This window comes from Pezoporus wallicus, unplaced genomic scaffold, assembly GCF_028554395.1.
Source record: "Pezoporus wallicus isolate ANWC-B61680 ecotype Strahan unplaced genomic scaffold, APGP_CSIRO_Pwel_v1 contig_7274, whole genome shotgun sequence".
In the NCBI taxonomy this organism is placed as follows: domain Eukaryota; kingdom Metazoa; phylum Chordata; class Aves; order Psittaciformes; family Psittacidae; genus Pezoporus; species Pezoporus wallicus.
In genome coordinates, this window is record NW_026637137.1 from 2,014,407 (window position 1) to 2,031,789 (window position 17,383).

The following is a 17,383-nucleotide window of genomic DNA, read 5'->3' on the forward strand; positions in this document are numbered from 1 at the left end:
ATATTACATGAGCAAGTCACAAATGAAGAAGATAAAAGCCACAGTAAACTAAGCAAATTATGTGTACTAAAAAGAATATTGTACTTGGTATGTGTTATTGCTTTTCTTGAGATCTTTTCTAAAGAGACAAGATTTGAACTCTGATTGTTACTTGGGAAGGAACAAGAAGCGCCTGCCACCGTCACATTTCATCCTGAATTTGGAAAAGAGGCAGTTAAATCTAGTAAACAGGAAAAGAGTTTCTTACCCAACACCTCAACACATTTTGACAGTAAATTGCACATTTGCCATTATGAACAGACAGAATGTCAAGACAAAATTCACCCTAATGGTTACCAGCTCAGAAAGGGTAAAAAGCGCTGACATGTCAAAATATTGCACTTGGACATACCGTACAGCTTAAATAGCATCAGCACCAGGTGGAAAAATAAGCAATCACAAACATTGAATTTACATTCACCTATTTCTCAATTAACAGTAATAGCCTACACTACAATCAACAGGTTTTAAAATTATACTTGTAAAATAATAAAAAATAAAAAAAAAAGGCTTAGATTTCATTGCACAGCTAAACAGCTATGCCAAAAAGGATGACATCTATGCAGGAGGTCTTTAACGTACCGTACTGTCCTGAAAAGAGCTGCCTAACCCATGCTCATTACATGAATGCCGCATGCCACATTTCTAAACTGTGCCTATACCTATTTCAGGGGCCTCAAAACAGGTCAACAGACAAGTCCATATTAAAACTACTTCCACATCATCTACCTTCATCCATTTTGCCAGCAAACTCAAATGCAATTTAGAAGGAGGCTGACTCAAAATATTTTATCTAGAAGTAGCACTCACTCCAAACCGTTTTAGAAAGTAATCCATATAACAAAATAAAGGTCAAGTGCCAATTAGTATTACATGCAATTTATAATATCATATTTTAAGAGAAGCAATTAAAATAGACTTATTTGTGATAGCTTTTCTCATAATGTCAAATTGCATGAATAGAAGGATAATTATAGTGATCAAGGCCAGGCCTTAGAAGGGTCACTGTGCAAAGCCCTCTACAACGACAGGTCTGTCTTTGCCCAGAGAGCTTACAATGTAAATTCTATTGTTCTTTGCAAATGAAATATAGAGAAGAAGGGGGAAAAGGAAAAGAAAAAAAGATTATTCTGATTGCTAAGAAGTACTCTCAGTTAAAGATGCTTTAAATATCCTGTGGTAGTTTCCAGAAATGCTAAACTGAAATTGATTCAGTGTAGCACCTGTCAGGGGAGGTATTTCACTCCTGAGTCCATAAAACAGACAACAATTCCAATATTTGTTTGAACTGTATCCCAAATTATGTCCACATGTACATGTGGTTGACAGGTTTTTTACTCTGCAAGGTTGGCAGGCAGCATACAAGTGATTAACTGAGGTTATCAATCTAGATTTGCCACTCGCTTTTAAATAACCTGCTCCAAAGCATTGAGAGAAGTTATCTGAAGCTCTAATACCATACCATTTGCTGCTGCAAAGGGACTGTAATTAACTTGTAAATTGTTTTAATTTGTTTGATTAGCCTCAACAAAAAGCAGGTCATCTGAAATATTTCTTCCCCACTTTGATACCTAATTTACTTTCTCCTAAGGATCATTACAGACAGCATGTACAGTGACACCTATTGCTTAATTGTAAAATCCAGCTTTTATAGTCTCCGCTATTCAGACTAGAATTTTCCATGCTGGGCATCTATTAAAAGCTGATTTTTTTATTTTTTTAAGTTGCCAATTAAAATTGTTCAACTATTATTGGAAACCAGGTAGAGACAGTATATATTATACTGCCAGTACTATGAAGTTCTTACTTCATTGAGAGATTCTAATGACCCTTTCTTTAGAATCAGGATCTTCAAATCTGGACAAAGATTAAATTTCTACGAAGTTATAGAGTATTCTGAGCCCACAAAACCTATTTAAATTCTGCAAATTGACACACCTTTGAAGAATACTTTTTGGTTGTACTCTGTTGAGGTCACCTACTTTATTCTATGACCATCTTGTTTATACTGAGCATATCCAATCCCCTCATAGAGCCAGCACAGTTTATCTACCCCCACAGGAAAACTGGGCATGTTTACCAGCTTGACTCATTCTCCTAATTAATCCTGCTAGTCCTTGATTCAACATTTTCTGTGAATCCTACACTAAAGACTATGTGTCTCATGTTAGGCAATTAGTATGATCTGCTTCAGAGCTATCGAGTATGCAACCTTCTTCCTGCAGTTGCTCCCCATGCCTGGTGTTATATGATGCAGAGCTTCAACACAAGAACAGAAACAGAGCAGAACGCCTCATCTGTACTTTCAATAGCTCTACCAAAGGTATCTAGGGAAGTCAGAGAAAATAACACTAGCTGGTCTTGCTGGGAGCTGAAAACAGAAGATGAGATAATAACGCGGGGAAAAGGAGGGGAGATGACAGGAAATCAGGATGAGACAAACATATAGAAAATTGTCTTTGCAACTCTACATATTCTTTTTGGAACAGAATTTGTGTTTGCCAAGTATAAAAACTAGCTTTATGTCACCAGTTACCAGCAAAAGCCACTGGCAAAGTTGATGTCTCATCCCTCTGTGCTGTTGCTTACATAAAGCTTAACACTAGTTTATTATTACTGAATAACTCAATGTTCTTTCAACACCGTAAAAGACAGTAATTAAAATATAGGCCTGTATTTGCATGTACTTCCTATTTTTCCATAATCTTTTCATACACAATAATTTCTATTTTATTTCTTGTGAGAAAAGTCAACTAGTTTCATTTCAGTGGTTATTTTGCTCTCCTCAATATTTAACTGCGGTCTGTAAAATAAAATAAACAAAGAGACATCACTGTATCTCCCTATTATTTCAAACATGTTGATTCGCTTAACTGATCAGCCCACTTGTTTAGACAACTATGGTACCTTTTAAAAGAATGTATTGTTCATGTGTGTCTTAATGAAAGCATTGCTATTCTGAGTCTTTTTCTTTACCATTTTATTAAAATAAACTACAGTTTATTTTAATCTTAGATACCACCAGTTTTGCTGAAATGTCAGGTTCTGGATCAGATGACTTCTTTTTCCCCACACTAATCTGATGCTTATGCCTTTCCAAAATATCTTGAATCTTTCCACCACTTCAGAGGTTCCTGCTTATCAAAAATGCACTGCCCTAGTAGTTTCATTCTGTATTAAGGGAGTTTTCCTACCTCTCTAACCATTTACCTTTCATTCCTAGACTATTTTTCAGACCTACATTTTCAGGATGTGTCTGTACAGGATAGAGCATGTTAAGATTAATCCAGAGCTGTAATACTAAGTACACACAACATCTTTAAAAGATTTTGTTATCTTTTGAAAAGATTGCACTTTCTTTCTTGCAAATTTGATTGATGTGAGGTTCTTTCCTTTTACAGGGAAAAGAGTAATCAAATCTCAGATTAGGAATATCCACTGCTCATATTAGAGGCACTTCATTTGGTTTGTTTCAGAAATTTCAGAGGAAAATTAACATGTTGGCCAATACTGTGATGGTGTGACGAAATGAGAGCATTTCAATCTTTCCACTGTTCCACTGAGAAATAATTGAAATACACCTACTTTTACTGATACCATTTCATATTACAATCACCCAAAAATTAAAACCAGACCACACTGCTTCTGGAGCTTATAGGGTCTTCGTCACTGTAAGTTTTTCAAGGACAGGTGAAACCATTAGTGCGTTAATTTTACTTGGACAAACATCTGAGGGACATGAGGGTGAGAGACTATTATTGTAGACAGGAAGTCAAAATCCAGCACCTAGTAGATGCTACTGCACCACCATTAATCTATGTGTGGGCTTAATCCATATAACTGGCTGAAATCCAGAAACATTCAGAGAACAAGCAGCTGCAGCTGCTTGTGCTTCCTTCTGTAGGCAGGAATCTTGCACTGAGTACCCACTGGCACATTTCTCAGGTTAGATGAAGGCTGCTTCTCCCCAGAATGGTGGTTGGAGCACTGAGATGAAGTACACAAAGCCACTTCAGCTAAAATAAAGCAGAGTTTGGCTCCTAGGCAACGGTGCTACCTAACAGGCTACTATGCTGAAGGAGGTATTTCCTAATCCCAAACTACGTAATATCACAGATCTCATGATCTTTACAAAGTTATAGCATCCAGTTACAGTGATCTCCACGTGAAGTAAACACACTCGAAATTTCAAATAATTTATCATTTCATCTGTAAGTTCATACCAGTCCTTCTAAAGTCCCTTTTTTCTTATGAGAAGTTTGTTTTTTTTAATTCATTGTCAGTGCTAGTAGTCCCATCTTGATTTCTTCTAGTATTCCTCATTGTTCACTATCAGCAAGCATCACAGGATTTTTAGTTTCTTTTAAATTGGACATCAGCTCAAAGAAGCATACAAGAAAAACTGCAGCAAGATTAATTTGGCTATACAATGTAATACAATTACATAGCTAGCTAGTTTTATGTACTAGCACCCATTTCTGATGTTAGTCTGATTTCAACCATATTTTGTTTGAGTGGTTGTAATTTTAGGGCTCAGAGACATTTCTAATAAGTATTTAGGATGACTTCCTTTCCTGTTATCCAGATGAATTTCTTTTGCAATCATGCCATTCAGCTCACTGTCAGCTTTGCTAGAGTATTTCCCAATTTAAGTTGCTGAAATGGTGTTTTATCTTCTGCAACATTTTCTACCTCTCCATTCATCCTCCATTTTTTGGCTAATAATAACACATTAAGTAACACAAGTCTTATCAAAGAGCTGAATTACATTGTGCTACTAATACAAAACTTGAGCATACATTCTTACTGCTTACTCTCCTTCTGTCAGAGGCTATCCATTTGAGAAACCTTGCTTCTCCCTTAACAACTTCGGTTCTGTCTAGGCTATTCAACAGAAAAGCTGGAAAAATACTAAGGGAAAGTAACGGACATCTTTTGTGTAAACTTCCTCATCTCCTTTCTAGTTCATTTTAGAACAGATTAAAAGTTTTCTTTCTGATACTTTTTTTCTACCTACCATAGCAGTAAATACAAGTAATACTATTGACAGCTTCATTACTACAGAACAGCTTGAGTTTTCTTGGAATACCTGTTAAGATAAGCTTTTCTCCTTATCACAGCCTTTCTTACCACTCAAGCCTGCTTATAGCAAAAAATTCTCCTATTTAGACTGTTCCTACAATGCTAACATACTGTATGTAAGTTTAAAACTGGGAAAAAAGTTCCAGAGAAGACCTGAAGTTTCAGAATCTAGCAGTTCTAGAATTAAGGAAAGGGTGAATATTTTTAACAATGCTTCGTAAACTATAGAAATGTAAATTTAACTCTCTCCAGGACAAAGACTGTAGCCCTACCAGGGATATTACATGAGTAATATTATTCATTGCTAATATATTCTTTATTATTTAGTACTTTTAGGTAAAGTTTCAAATTTTCACAGCTGAAAATAAATATAAATCTCATAAATATATAAAATATAATAAAATATCTCATAAATATAATAATACACACTCATGCTTTTATGTGGTTTACTCTCTAGGTCAACTTAATGCCAGTAAAGTCAAAAGTCATGGTGCTGTTATAGCTGAGAACATTTAAATGTATAAGTCAGGTTTTGGAGGGAGAATTACTAATAAAAACATACAGCCGGGCTGCTTGCATTTAAGATATGGGCTTGTGTGCCCAAAAGCCTGCCTTTTTTTACTCACTACCCCTGTCTATAAGTCTTTCTTTCCAGATAGGGGAAAAAAAAAAAAAGACCAAAACAAGACTTGCAGCACAATTTTGAAGAGCTTAGTTTTGGAAACCTCAACAAATTAGAAGCACACATCTGAATGTTTCCTGACTATTGCTTGTAAGTAATGCTTCCTTTCTAAATAAACACTGAAAATCCAAAAATAATAAAAAAAACACTGAAAGTGGTCCCTTGGTTGCCTATTTTATAAATCATGGTGGAAGTAGAAAATCTTTCAACACTTCACCACATAAACGTATGAAATAATTATCTTTCTTAAGAATTACTAACATACTAGTTGTTTTACAGGATAGAAAACACCTCAAGTAACTGACAATCTAGTTTTCAGAGGAGAGGAAACTCAGACGTGCAAATGGACTTAAAATTTATAACTGCGGGTGATAATTTAGTAAATTATTTATGTGTATCAGAAAATTTACAGTAGGGATCTGAAAGTACAAACAAAAATGCTTTGCAGGTAGACTGAAAAAGGTATATACAAGGAGGAAAGATATGGAACATTAGGACTAATAAATGCTAACCTTGAGAATGAATGCCTAGAAAATGATGGCACTCTAAAAAATCAGCTTTGAAACAAAATGGAGAACGTGTAACTGAAATAAAGAAACTGGTATGAAATATTTTTTAAGGCACAGAAGAAAAAAAGAACGAAATCAGCTTAAAATTGGCTGAGGCAATATATTTTTCAGATACAATATACCAATGGCACTTCACCACTCAGTATAATTTACTGTTGAAAAAAACAATTTTTAAAGTAATTATTTTGTAATTTCATATATTCTGAATCCCTGCGAGGTTCCTTATTTATCACAGGAAAGGGTGTACTTAACTATAAAAAACATTATTACGGGTGCTTAACTGAAATACCAAGCAAATAGATGAGTAAAACCTGACAAAACTGTTCTACAGATCTGGTTTCAAATCTGTAAGCTCTCATGTCCCTTTATAGCATGTAGAGTAGGAATGGGCTCTAATGGCATACAAAAGAAACTCTTACTTTGATTACACTGGTATTAATTATACAATACAATAGCTCCTCTGAGATCAATAGAATCATTCTAGCTTGGTGAAATATTTCAGTATTGCCTACTGTTGAGAAGCACTGCAGAAGTGTAATAATTAAATTAACAAATTAGGACTGCCAAACTCTTAGCATGACCTATGTTTATGCAAAATAAGTGAATGAAATTATAAGATTAAATGTAATTTCCCTTTTTAATCAGAGGCCTTCTGTCATATATGGCCATATGCATTATAATGTTTGCAAACTCAGTCCTGAACTGAACAAGTCATGGTGTTGCACTTTTTCCTGTTGTTGTAAGAAGGTAACAACAAAGTAATTACTACTACTACCAGACAGTTTACTTCACATTGTTAAAAGCTGTATCACTTTTTCATAACTGTAATTCTTGTATTTTTAAAAACAATGTGGTCCTAAAATATTATATATTAATATTGCCAAAAATAAACTTGTTCTTGAGAATAATGTCTTTGCCTCCTAAAATTTTTTGTGTATCTTCATTTTGTAGTTACACATTTAATTTGGCCATACATATGTGCAGCTAAGTAAGTTCTTTGTTTCTTCTCCTGTTTTCATAAGTGGTTGAAAAGCAGTAGTGGTAAACCATACTCAATGTTGCACTAAGATAAATTAACCAAGAAATATAAATTTTTATTCATGTGCTCTAAAATGACAAGTTGCAAAATGTTAACAGATTTATTTTTTTTTTTAATAAAGAATCAAAATAAAGAAAATCCCTAACAACCCAGAAATATGTTTTTTGGCAACTTGTCTTATAATCTTTCCTATCTCTTCTGCCAAGTTTTCTGGGACACACTCTCATCCCCAGTCTATGAATATAGAGCAAGCATAACACTCACATAGCAAGTAACGCCTTGGTTATGTAACATGGTGCTCACTTGTGCTTGAGAAAAGTTAAGCTGATGCAAGTAATTTGATAAAGATGGAACAAATTTACTGTTACCTTTTAGAAGTGAAAAACCATTCACATAGCTGGGGCATGACTGATGGAGTTAAGGGAAATGTGCGTCGTGCTCTCTGTTCTCATATTTTTCCTTCCAGCAATTTGTTTCCATCCTTCCCGTGCTTTTGGTGGATGATCTACAACCAGTGTAGACCTGCAAATCAGGCTGCCAAAAAGTTGTGATGCCTGAATACTTAGAAATCCCTGTAAAATGACACTCATAACCAGCCCTTATCCCGTCCCCCCCCCCCCCCCCCCCCCCATTTTACATGAGGTAAGCATTCTAGTGCTTTGTGACTGTTTCTGTCCACAAAGATCTGTTCCTGACCCCTCATATACGAAGTATGAATAATTTCCAGGGTGAGGGAATAATTAATGAAACATCTTTCCATCAAAAAAGCAAATAATTGTGTAGTGGTTTTTCTCCATCACAGTTCTAACAAGAACATAAAAGATCTCTGATCTCTGGGATGCAAGTCAACAGAAGCACCGTGAACAGGGCATGCAAACAAGGATTGAGGGAGCAGCAGTTTGCACAGAAGGGTTCATGAGAAGGGCTGTGCACCCTGCTTGCAGGCCCACAGCCCAGGGAAGTGCTCTAGGTCTCTGCCATAGTGGTGGACACTCACCTCAGAGTTAAAACCAGTGTTCCTACAGAGGAAGCCCCCAAGATGTATGACAGTTCCACCCAGAAGGAACTGGTAAGGAAGAAGACTTCAGTATAGACGGTAAATTGCAATGAGTGCCCAGACCTTCCTCATGGAGAAAAGGTAAGTACCTGCAAAAGATGTGCACAGGCTGATGATCTGTTGTGTCAGGTTGCCAAGCTTCAGGAAACAGTTACTGGGCTGTGCAGTATAAGAGGAGACAAGTGGTTTCAGAACCATGCTTCTGTGGCGGAGACCAGTAGATGAGCACCTTGGACCCTGGTGACCTACAAAAGCTGGACTCTGCTTCAGCCACCACCCTCCAATATTACAATCAAAAATAGATAGGAAGCTTTAAGGGCTTTAGACATCCACAAGCAAGGTCTGCAAGGAGAAACTGTACCAGCACACAGTGGATACTGAAAAAAGAAATGACAAGTACTCATAGTGGGTGACTGTTAAGGGGCACAGAGGCACCCATCTGCTGGCCTCCTAGAAGCTAAGGTCCAAGATACTGCCAAGAGCATGCCCAAACTTGTCAAGAGCACAGACTACTATCCATTGTCACTCTTTCATGTGGGCACAAACGTCACTGGAAGAATCTGGCAGAAATGATGAATAAACAGCCCTGGGTGTGCAAGCAAAAAGTATTGGTGACCAAGTTATATTTTCTTCTATTTTACCAGTTAGAGGAAAGGGTGCAGACAGAAATAAATATATAATGTCAATCAATTCCTGGATTTGTGGCTGTTGTAAGGGTTTTGGCTTTGCTGATAACAGGACATTCTTTGATTACCGTAGCCTGTTAGGGAGGCATGGGATCCACTTGTCTAGAAAAGGCAAGGGAATCTTTGGCAGCAGGCTGACCAAGTTGGTGAGGCAGGCTTTAAACTGAAGGACTTGGGAAGCAGGGTCCAAAGTGGCAGCACTCACACCACTGCAACCAACTGGGGAATAAGCCAAGCCAGCCAGAGCAGTGACAAACATTCCTTGGCTTCCTCAAAAGTGGTCATTGAGAAATACAAGGGCATTGCCAGGGTGTACGGAGATGCAATTAGAAAAGCCAAAGTTCAGCTTGAATTGAAATTTGCCAGAGAAGTCATGAACTGCAAGAAAGAGTTCTTCAGGTACATAAACAACAAGCAGAAACAGAAGTCAAATACTGGTCTACTGTTAAGTCGGAGAGGTGAATTAGTCACCAACAGTGCTGAAAAGGCAGAGGTTCTCAACTCTTTCTTCACCTTTGTCTTTACTAGCACTGCTGAACCCCAGGCCTTTGGAACAAAAATCCAGGTTGATGCAAACATAGGCCCACCGCAGGTGAAGGAAGAGTTGGTATGTACAGGAGCTTGACCACCACATATTAATGGGATCTGACAACGTGTAAAAAAGGGTGTTAAAAAAGCTGGCTGCCGTTGCTGCGAGGCTGCTCTCTGTAATCTTTGAGAAGTCATGGAGGATCAGGGATATCCCACAAGACTGGAAGAAGTATAACATCACTCCCATCTACAAGAAGGGCCTAAAGGAGGGTCCAGGAAATTATAGACACATCAGTTTACTTCAATCCCCAGGAAAGTTATGGAGCAAATCTTCCTGGGGGCTATCACAAGTCACATGAAGCGCACGATTAGGAATAAATAGCATAGATTCACCAAGGGCAAATCATACTTGACAAACCTGACCACCTTCTATGACAAAGTAACCTACTTGGTAGATGTGGGGTAAGCAGTGGACTTTGTCTAGCTGGACTTCTCTGAAGCTTTTGATACAGTTCCCCAAACCCTCCTCCTAGACAAACTAACGCATTATGGTCCAGACAAGTGATCCGTGTGCTGGGTGGGGAAGCAGCTGACAGACCCTGCCCAGATGTGGGTGGTAAATAGCTTCTTTTCCAGCCGTCAACCTGTCATAAGTGGGGTGCCCCAGGGATAGATAGTGGGCCCAATGAAGTCTAATATCTTCATAAGTTATCTGGAAGATGGGATCAAGTGTACCTTGACAAAGTTTGCTGATGATACGAAACTGAGTGGGGAAGTAGACACTTTGGAAAGTAAAGCCACCCTGCAGGAATATCTGGATAGGCTGAAAGAGTGGGCTAAGAAGAAACTTACAACGTTCAAAAAGTCCAAGGTCTTGCACCTTGGAAAACATGATCCAGGAGTGCAGCACAGGCTGGGATCTACATGGCTGGGGAGCAGCTCTGTGGAAAGAGACCTGAGGTCCTGAGAGCCAGCAAGCTCAATATGAGTGAACAGTGTGCTGCCGCAGTAAAGCAAGCCAACAGGACACTGGATTACATCAACATGGGCATCACCAGCAGAGATAAAGATGTCATCATCCCATGCTCCTCAGCACTTGTCAAGCCACAGGTGGAACACTGTGTTCAGTTTTGGTCCCTGCTATGCAAAAAAAGATGTGGACAGGCTGGAGAGGGTCCAGAGAAGGACCACAAAGATGATCCGAGGACTGGAAGCCAGCTGCGTCAGGAAAGGCTGAGAGAGCTGAGTCTGTTCAGTCTTGAGAAGGCTCAGGGGAGATCTTATCACCATGTTCCAGTATATAAAGGCTGGCTACAAAGAAGGCAGAGTCCCTTTTTACAAGGATTGACATGGAAAAGAAGAGGGGTAATGGGTACAAGTTACTCCCAACTGGATACAAGTGGAAAATTTTTCACAATAACAATTACCCATTGGAATAATCTCCCAGGTAAGTGGTGGATTACCTTTACTCTTAGACCTAGTTCAGCAGCCTTTTCCTAGTACTTTAACCTTGCATTGGATGAATATGAATCTTTAGTCTGTTATGAAGTTAGGAAAAGCAGAAAGCTGTCTTCCTTCATTTCCCTGTATTTTGCAGGGCAGAATACCATGGCTTTTGCAACACTAATTTGCCTCCGTTTTTAATACTCTTTCCCAATGAACAGGTCCAGTGTGCATTACCATTCTCATATTTCTAATACTTTTAATTCTAACTTAATTTCACCAGGTACCAAAGACCTTTGCAGAGAGAAAATGGTGACATCAGCTGTTATATCAGCACCCATTTAGAAGTTATTCTTCGACAGAATAAAGACATTATTGCATAAGCAAAAGAAGTTATTTCTTAAGTAGCACTTGTTGAACAAGGAGTTCTCACCAGGGATCAAGTAAGTAGACTTATCAATTTTTAATTACAAGTAAAGCTGTGTATCTAATATGCTGTGTAATTATGTTGCTAAACTGCACAAAAATTATCATCTTTCAAGAAAAATTCCAATATTGCAATCAACTCCCCAAGAAAGAAGAAATAAAATTGCAAGACCAGAACTTTGGCAAGCCATTCTAGAAAATTCCTTATTAGCTCCTGAATTTAAGAGACAATATTTCATTTCACAAATGAAAACAACTGCAGAACAAATATGTAGCCTTTAAGGTTTTAGGGTGTAGGACACAGAAATTCACTAGGAATGATCACAGCTATTTTATTAACTTGTGTTTTAAATGAAAAAGAAAGATCTAAATGAAAGTATAGGCTATTTTTCTATCTCATAGAATCATAGAATAGTTAGGGTTGGAAAGGGCCTTAAGATCATATAGTTCCAACCCCCTGCAATGGGCAGGGACACCTCACACTAAACCATGGCACCCAAGGCTCTGTCCAACCCGGCCTTGAACACTGCCAAGGATGGAGCATTCACACTTCGCTGGGCAACCCATTCCAGTGCCTCACCACCCTTACAGTAAAGGACTTCTTCCTTATATCCCATCTAAATTTCCCCTGTTTAAGTTTTAACCCGTTACCCCTTGTCCTATCACTACAGGCCCTAATGAATACTCCCTCTCCAGCATCCTTATAGGCCCCCTTCAGATACTGGAAGGCTGCTATGAGGTCTCCACGCAGCCTTCTCTTCTCCGTTACCCCTTGTCCTATCACTACAGTCCCTAATAAATATCAAAACACTTCCCTATTTCAAAAGTTATTAGCATTACAGGGTACCAATTACAAAATCATCAATAAAAGTAATAAACAAGGAATCAGCCAGTACTGGTTTTGAATAATCTTCAAATATTGACCTAACAGAAAAGGGTGAAGTTAAACCTTCATAAAGGGTCTGATGTTTTGAAACAGACAAGATTAAGTGTCATGCTTTATATATGAGATGAAGGATGTAAACATGTGGAAGCTATTCCAGTTTGATACTCATTATAATTCTCAAAATTATAAAGTTGTATTTCAGATATCAAAAGGAGCAAAGGAAAAGGCTGTCCACCACCTTGAGGCATTTTCATACCTGCATTGCTCTTTGCTACCAACTTTAATGAATTTGGGCAGCAGCTACTGTAAATTATAACCTTCTTAACCAAAACACCACAAAGACAGCTTAAGATGTTTCCCCTTTTACAAAGGCATTTCTTACTTTGATATCTACATGATTAGCAGGGCCATTTCTATATTTCAGCATCTCTGCAAAACACATGCTACATATAAAAAGTCATTTGGCATATGTGAAGATGACAATCTCTGATATTTCCATCTGAATTATTATATGAACATACTTCAGGTAACAGGTACCATATAATGATATCAGTATTATTATAGAAATGTAGACTAAAACTTAATAATGTTTTGCAGGAAAGCTTAACAAATTATTGAATGTGGTGGGACGACAGTAACAGAAACTGCCTTTACTTCTTCAGTCTTCTACAAAATAAAAAACACCACAGCTCATGTGACAAAGCAGTTGGATAAATGCAGATTTAGCTGTGAGGTAGAAATCTGGATATAACTGAGCTCAAATCAAGAACTGGAAAGTAACTCTTTCAGCAAAGTCTACAATTACAATTGCTTCCTTTTAAGAAGTGAAAAAGCAGCAATTTCTAGTGATTATATAGATGCACACTGTTAGTTTTCTCCCTAGTATTTTTAACAAGAATGTGATCAAAGTCAGTCTCTAATTTGTGAGCTGATAAAGACATCTTTTATTTATAGTTTTTACAGACTTCAGATAAATTTGAGATTGGCATTAGAAACTGGACTGTTGCTTCTGTACTGCTAACAACAGTTCATGGATTTAAGACTTCTACGATAGTCAGGAAAATGAAAGTGTGAAAATGCATCACATTATTAAGCTTACATGCTAATTCTAAGAGCTTTGTTTGGTTTACATAAAATGAGGACTGGGAAGGTTATCACTGCACATTAAAATGTATCAGCAACAAAGATACTAGGAAAGAAGAATTCTTTCTAAATTCTTGACTGTCATTTTGCATTCCACAGAATACTTTTCCAAATTTAGAAAAGAAAGACAAGCCAATGGATTATAGATAAAAAATTCTGTAAATCGTATTTAATGCCTTTTAGTATCCAATTATCAACTTTTCTATATTTACACTCTTTCCATTTGAAGATATATTTTTCTAGAATCTAATTATGTTTTTGGCAGGAACACTGCCCAGAGCATTCTGGAGTTCTACAAATTCTTAACACCAGAACTCCTGGCAGAATCACTACATAGCAGATAAAATTCTAGTAGAAAAGGCAAGAAAGAAAAAGCAGTAAAAATGAAAAATCGGTCTTCATCTCTTTCATAACCAGTGTTCTTTTAGCTTAGTTTTTCCTGTTTGGCCAAAAGTGAAAGGCTAGAAAAGGGCTCAAAGGTACACTTCTGGATGGGTACACTTCATTGGAAGCAATGTAAAGTTTCAGCAGTCAGTTGCTTCAATAATTTATTTGTTTTTCATACAAAAAGGGAAAAACAAAATCATTAAAAAGTTTCAGTATTTCATTACTCATGTATCTAAATTCTGAGAACAAAATTTTCGTTATAAACTCCTTTTCCCCAAACTCAACTCCAACACATGGAAATCTAGCAAGCGTTATAGAAAATTAAACACTAGAGGCAGGAAACAGAAAAGTTTATGTTAAGCTGCAAAGAAATGCAAAGGATTTGTTAAAGAACACATTAAAAAGAATTTGAAATAGTCTCCCGTGATATCACTTCCACTGTACAAAAGAAAACAGTCTTATGAATCATCGGCATGGAGAATAAGTGAATGAACAAACTACTTCTGATTTCTCCTAACTAATAATATATTTCTCCTAACTAATATAATATCATCTCACAAAAAGACAAAATTGCATAGTTTGCATGAGAATAGAACATTGTAAACACTGTACATCATATTATAATACAACTTCATAAAAGAACTTCACAAAGTCAATATAAGTTCTTCAATGATACAAAGTATTCTTCATCCTTAATTTCTGCAAATTGTTTCACAGGGACTAGGGAACATGATTCCATAGAAAGCCTAATTCTTAAACAGAATCAGAGAGAATAAGGGACTTTTAGAGGTCTCCAAATTCATCCTTATGCACCAAAGCAGGTGTATCTTTACCTACAGCATTCATGGCAGATGCCTTCAGGTCTCTAATGCATTGCCAGAACTTGGGGATAGCATGATGATAGTATAAAAATGTTTCTGAAGAAATGAAATGAAATGTTTGCTTTCTGAAGGAAATACAGCTAATTCTACAAAATATACAACACCTACTAAAAGCACAAAAAACATTTACTCAGTTATGGCGATCTAATTTTAGAAGTGTGAAAATTTCAGGGTTAAAAATATTTCTATGATCAAAAGTCAGAAGACTTACAACTTCCTTGGGCAATATAAATCAGTGCTTTTACTTTACTGTCAAATATGGTCGTCCCATGTTGTAGTTTCTTCTCACCAATATCCATCATAGAAGTCTCTCACTCTTATCTAAATATACAGTTTGTAAAGCAAGTCAGCATTATACAATTGGGATCGTAATGCTTGAGTTAACTAATTATAAATGGATGCACTGGCAATTTTACATTGGATTCCAGGAGTTCTAGTTACAAATTACACTAAAAGGTAACTTCAGAGTTCTTTGTGAGGTTTCCTTAAATTTAGCACTGAAATATTAAAGGAAAATATAATAAATCTTTTCCTAGTTATAATATTCACTGTATACAACACACATCTAATATATGCACATCAAATAATTTAGTACATACTAAAATTACAAAATTAACACCTCCTTAAACAAAAAACAAACAAAAAAAAAACAAAATCAAACCAAATCATAAATATTATACTTCTAAAGAAAATATAATGAACAGAAAAAATAGTTAACCTCTTGAAGAGGGGGGGGAAGATTAAGCTTACATGCTATGAGTGCCCAGATTACATATTCTTTGCCTCCAGAATATGAAAACTTCCTACAATTACAATGAATTTAATTTAACAAGAATTACTGGAGAAAAATATATGGGGTGATGTAATTATTGCTAGAAACAATGTGACCATTTTGGGCACCAGCACAACATTGAATTCAGAGCTTGTGGAGGTCTGAATTGGCTGGGAGTGTTGATCTGCTAAAGGACAGGAAGGCTCTGCAGGGGGATCTGGACAGGCTGGATCAATGAGCTGTGGCCAATGGCATGAGTTTTTCAACAAAGCAAAGTGCCGTGTCCTGCACGTGGGCCACAACAACCCCATGCAATGCTACAGGCCTGGGGAAGAGTGGCTGGAAAGCTGGTCTGTGGAAAAGGACCTGGGCATGCTGGCTTGACAGATGGCTGCACATGAGCCAGCTTGTGCCCAGGCAGCCAAGAAGGCCAACAGCATCCTGGCCTGTGTCAGAGATAGTGTGGACAGTACGGCCAGGGCAGTGATCATCCCCCTGTACTGGCACTGGTGAGTCTGCACCTCGAATCCTGTGTTCAGTTCTGGGCCCCTCACTGCAAGAAAGACATTGAGGTGTTGAAGCAGAAAAGGGCAACAAAGCTGGTGAAAGGTCTGGAGCACAAGTCTGATGAGGAACATCTGAGGAAACTGGAGTTGTTTAACCTGGAGAAGAGAAGGCTCAGGGGGGACCTCATCACTCTCTACAACTACCTGAAAGGAGGTTGTAGTGAGGTGGAGGTCAGTCTCTTCTCCCAAGTAACATGCGATGGGAAGAGAGGAAACAGCCTCAAGCTGCACCAGGAGAGGTTTAGGACAGATAACAGAAAAAAATTCTTTAACAAGAAGGTGATCAGGCACTGGAACAGGCTGCCCAGGACAGTGGTGAAATCACCATCCCTGGAGGTCTTCAAAAACTGTGTACATGAGGCCCTCAGTGATACCAATTTAGTGATGGACTTGGGAATCACGTGGTAAAGGCTGGACTTGATGATCTTAAAGGTCTTTTCCAACCTAGTTGATTCTATGATTCTAGGTCACAGAAGAGCATAAGACAAAATATAATCCCTTATAAAGGCAAGCAAAGGTTGAAAAGATGAAAGTCCCTTTCAGACCTAAGTTTCTTTGACACAAAGAAGGAGTAAAGTAGAGCAGAGATTGTCCTGAAGAACGCTGATGAAAAAAAGAGGGTCAGATGTCAGGATTACAACTGCTGTTTATTGTTACTCTATTCAAACAATGAAGACTTGGATTACAAAATTTACAAATAAACATGATGGCATAGAAGACATGCATAACTAATTTGATCAACTCCACTAGCTTCTGGAAAGAAGCCAAAAAAGTGTTGGAGTACCATCTCACATCTGTAGGAAAACAATATATTCAATCATCTAAAACTTTGCAAGAACAGAAGATTTTTCCCTCAAAAGGTTTTGAATAAGCTTTAAATACCACAAAATACTTCTTAATGGATGGCCCTTCCTGCTGGATTCAGTTGGATGAGCATTTATTGAAGCACTAATTGTCACCACTACTTTCAGATTTCCATCAGTTCTCATAAATGTCCATATGTTCCTTGGTTAAAAAGTGCAGCAGCTTAATGACACAAGAAAATGCAAGCCAATTCATCATCCTTCCTTAACCTTTTAAAAAATAAATTAGTTTTTATGAGAAACAATCACTGTAAATAAAGTAAAAAGCATTTCAATTCTATCATAATATGGTTTCATTTTGCATTAAATCTTGATGCAATTGCTTAACTTT

At 37.4% G+C, this 17,383-nt stretch overlaps 1 protein-coding gene across 7 annotated transcripts in view; it reads right to left on the reverse strand.

Moving 5' to 3' along the window:
- IMMP2L (inner mitochondrial membrane peptidase subunit 2) overlaps positions 1–17,383 on the reverse strand; it is a 449,643-nt gene that overhangs the window by 337,278 nt on the left and 94,982 nt on the right. The window contains exon 4 of one of the 7 annotated variants that reach the window (XM_057403703.1): positions 8,416–8,557. The exons of the other annotated variants lie outside the window; for them this stretch is intronic. Within the exon in view, the coding sequence (XP_057259686.1) occupies positions 8,431–8,557 (127 nt within the window). The 3' untranslated portion in view covers positions 8,416–8,430. Of the gene's footprint in view, positions 1–8,415; positions 8,558–17,383 lie in introns of those variants that run through there. 7 annotated transcript variants of the gene reach the window in all.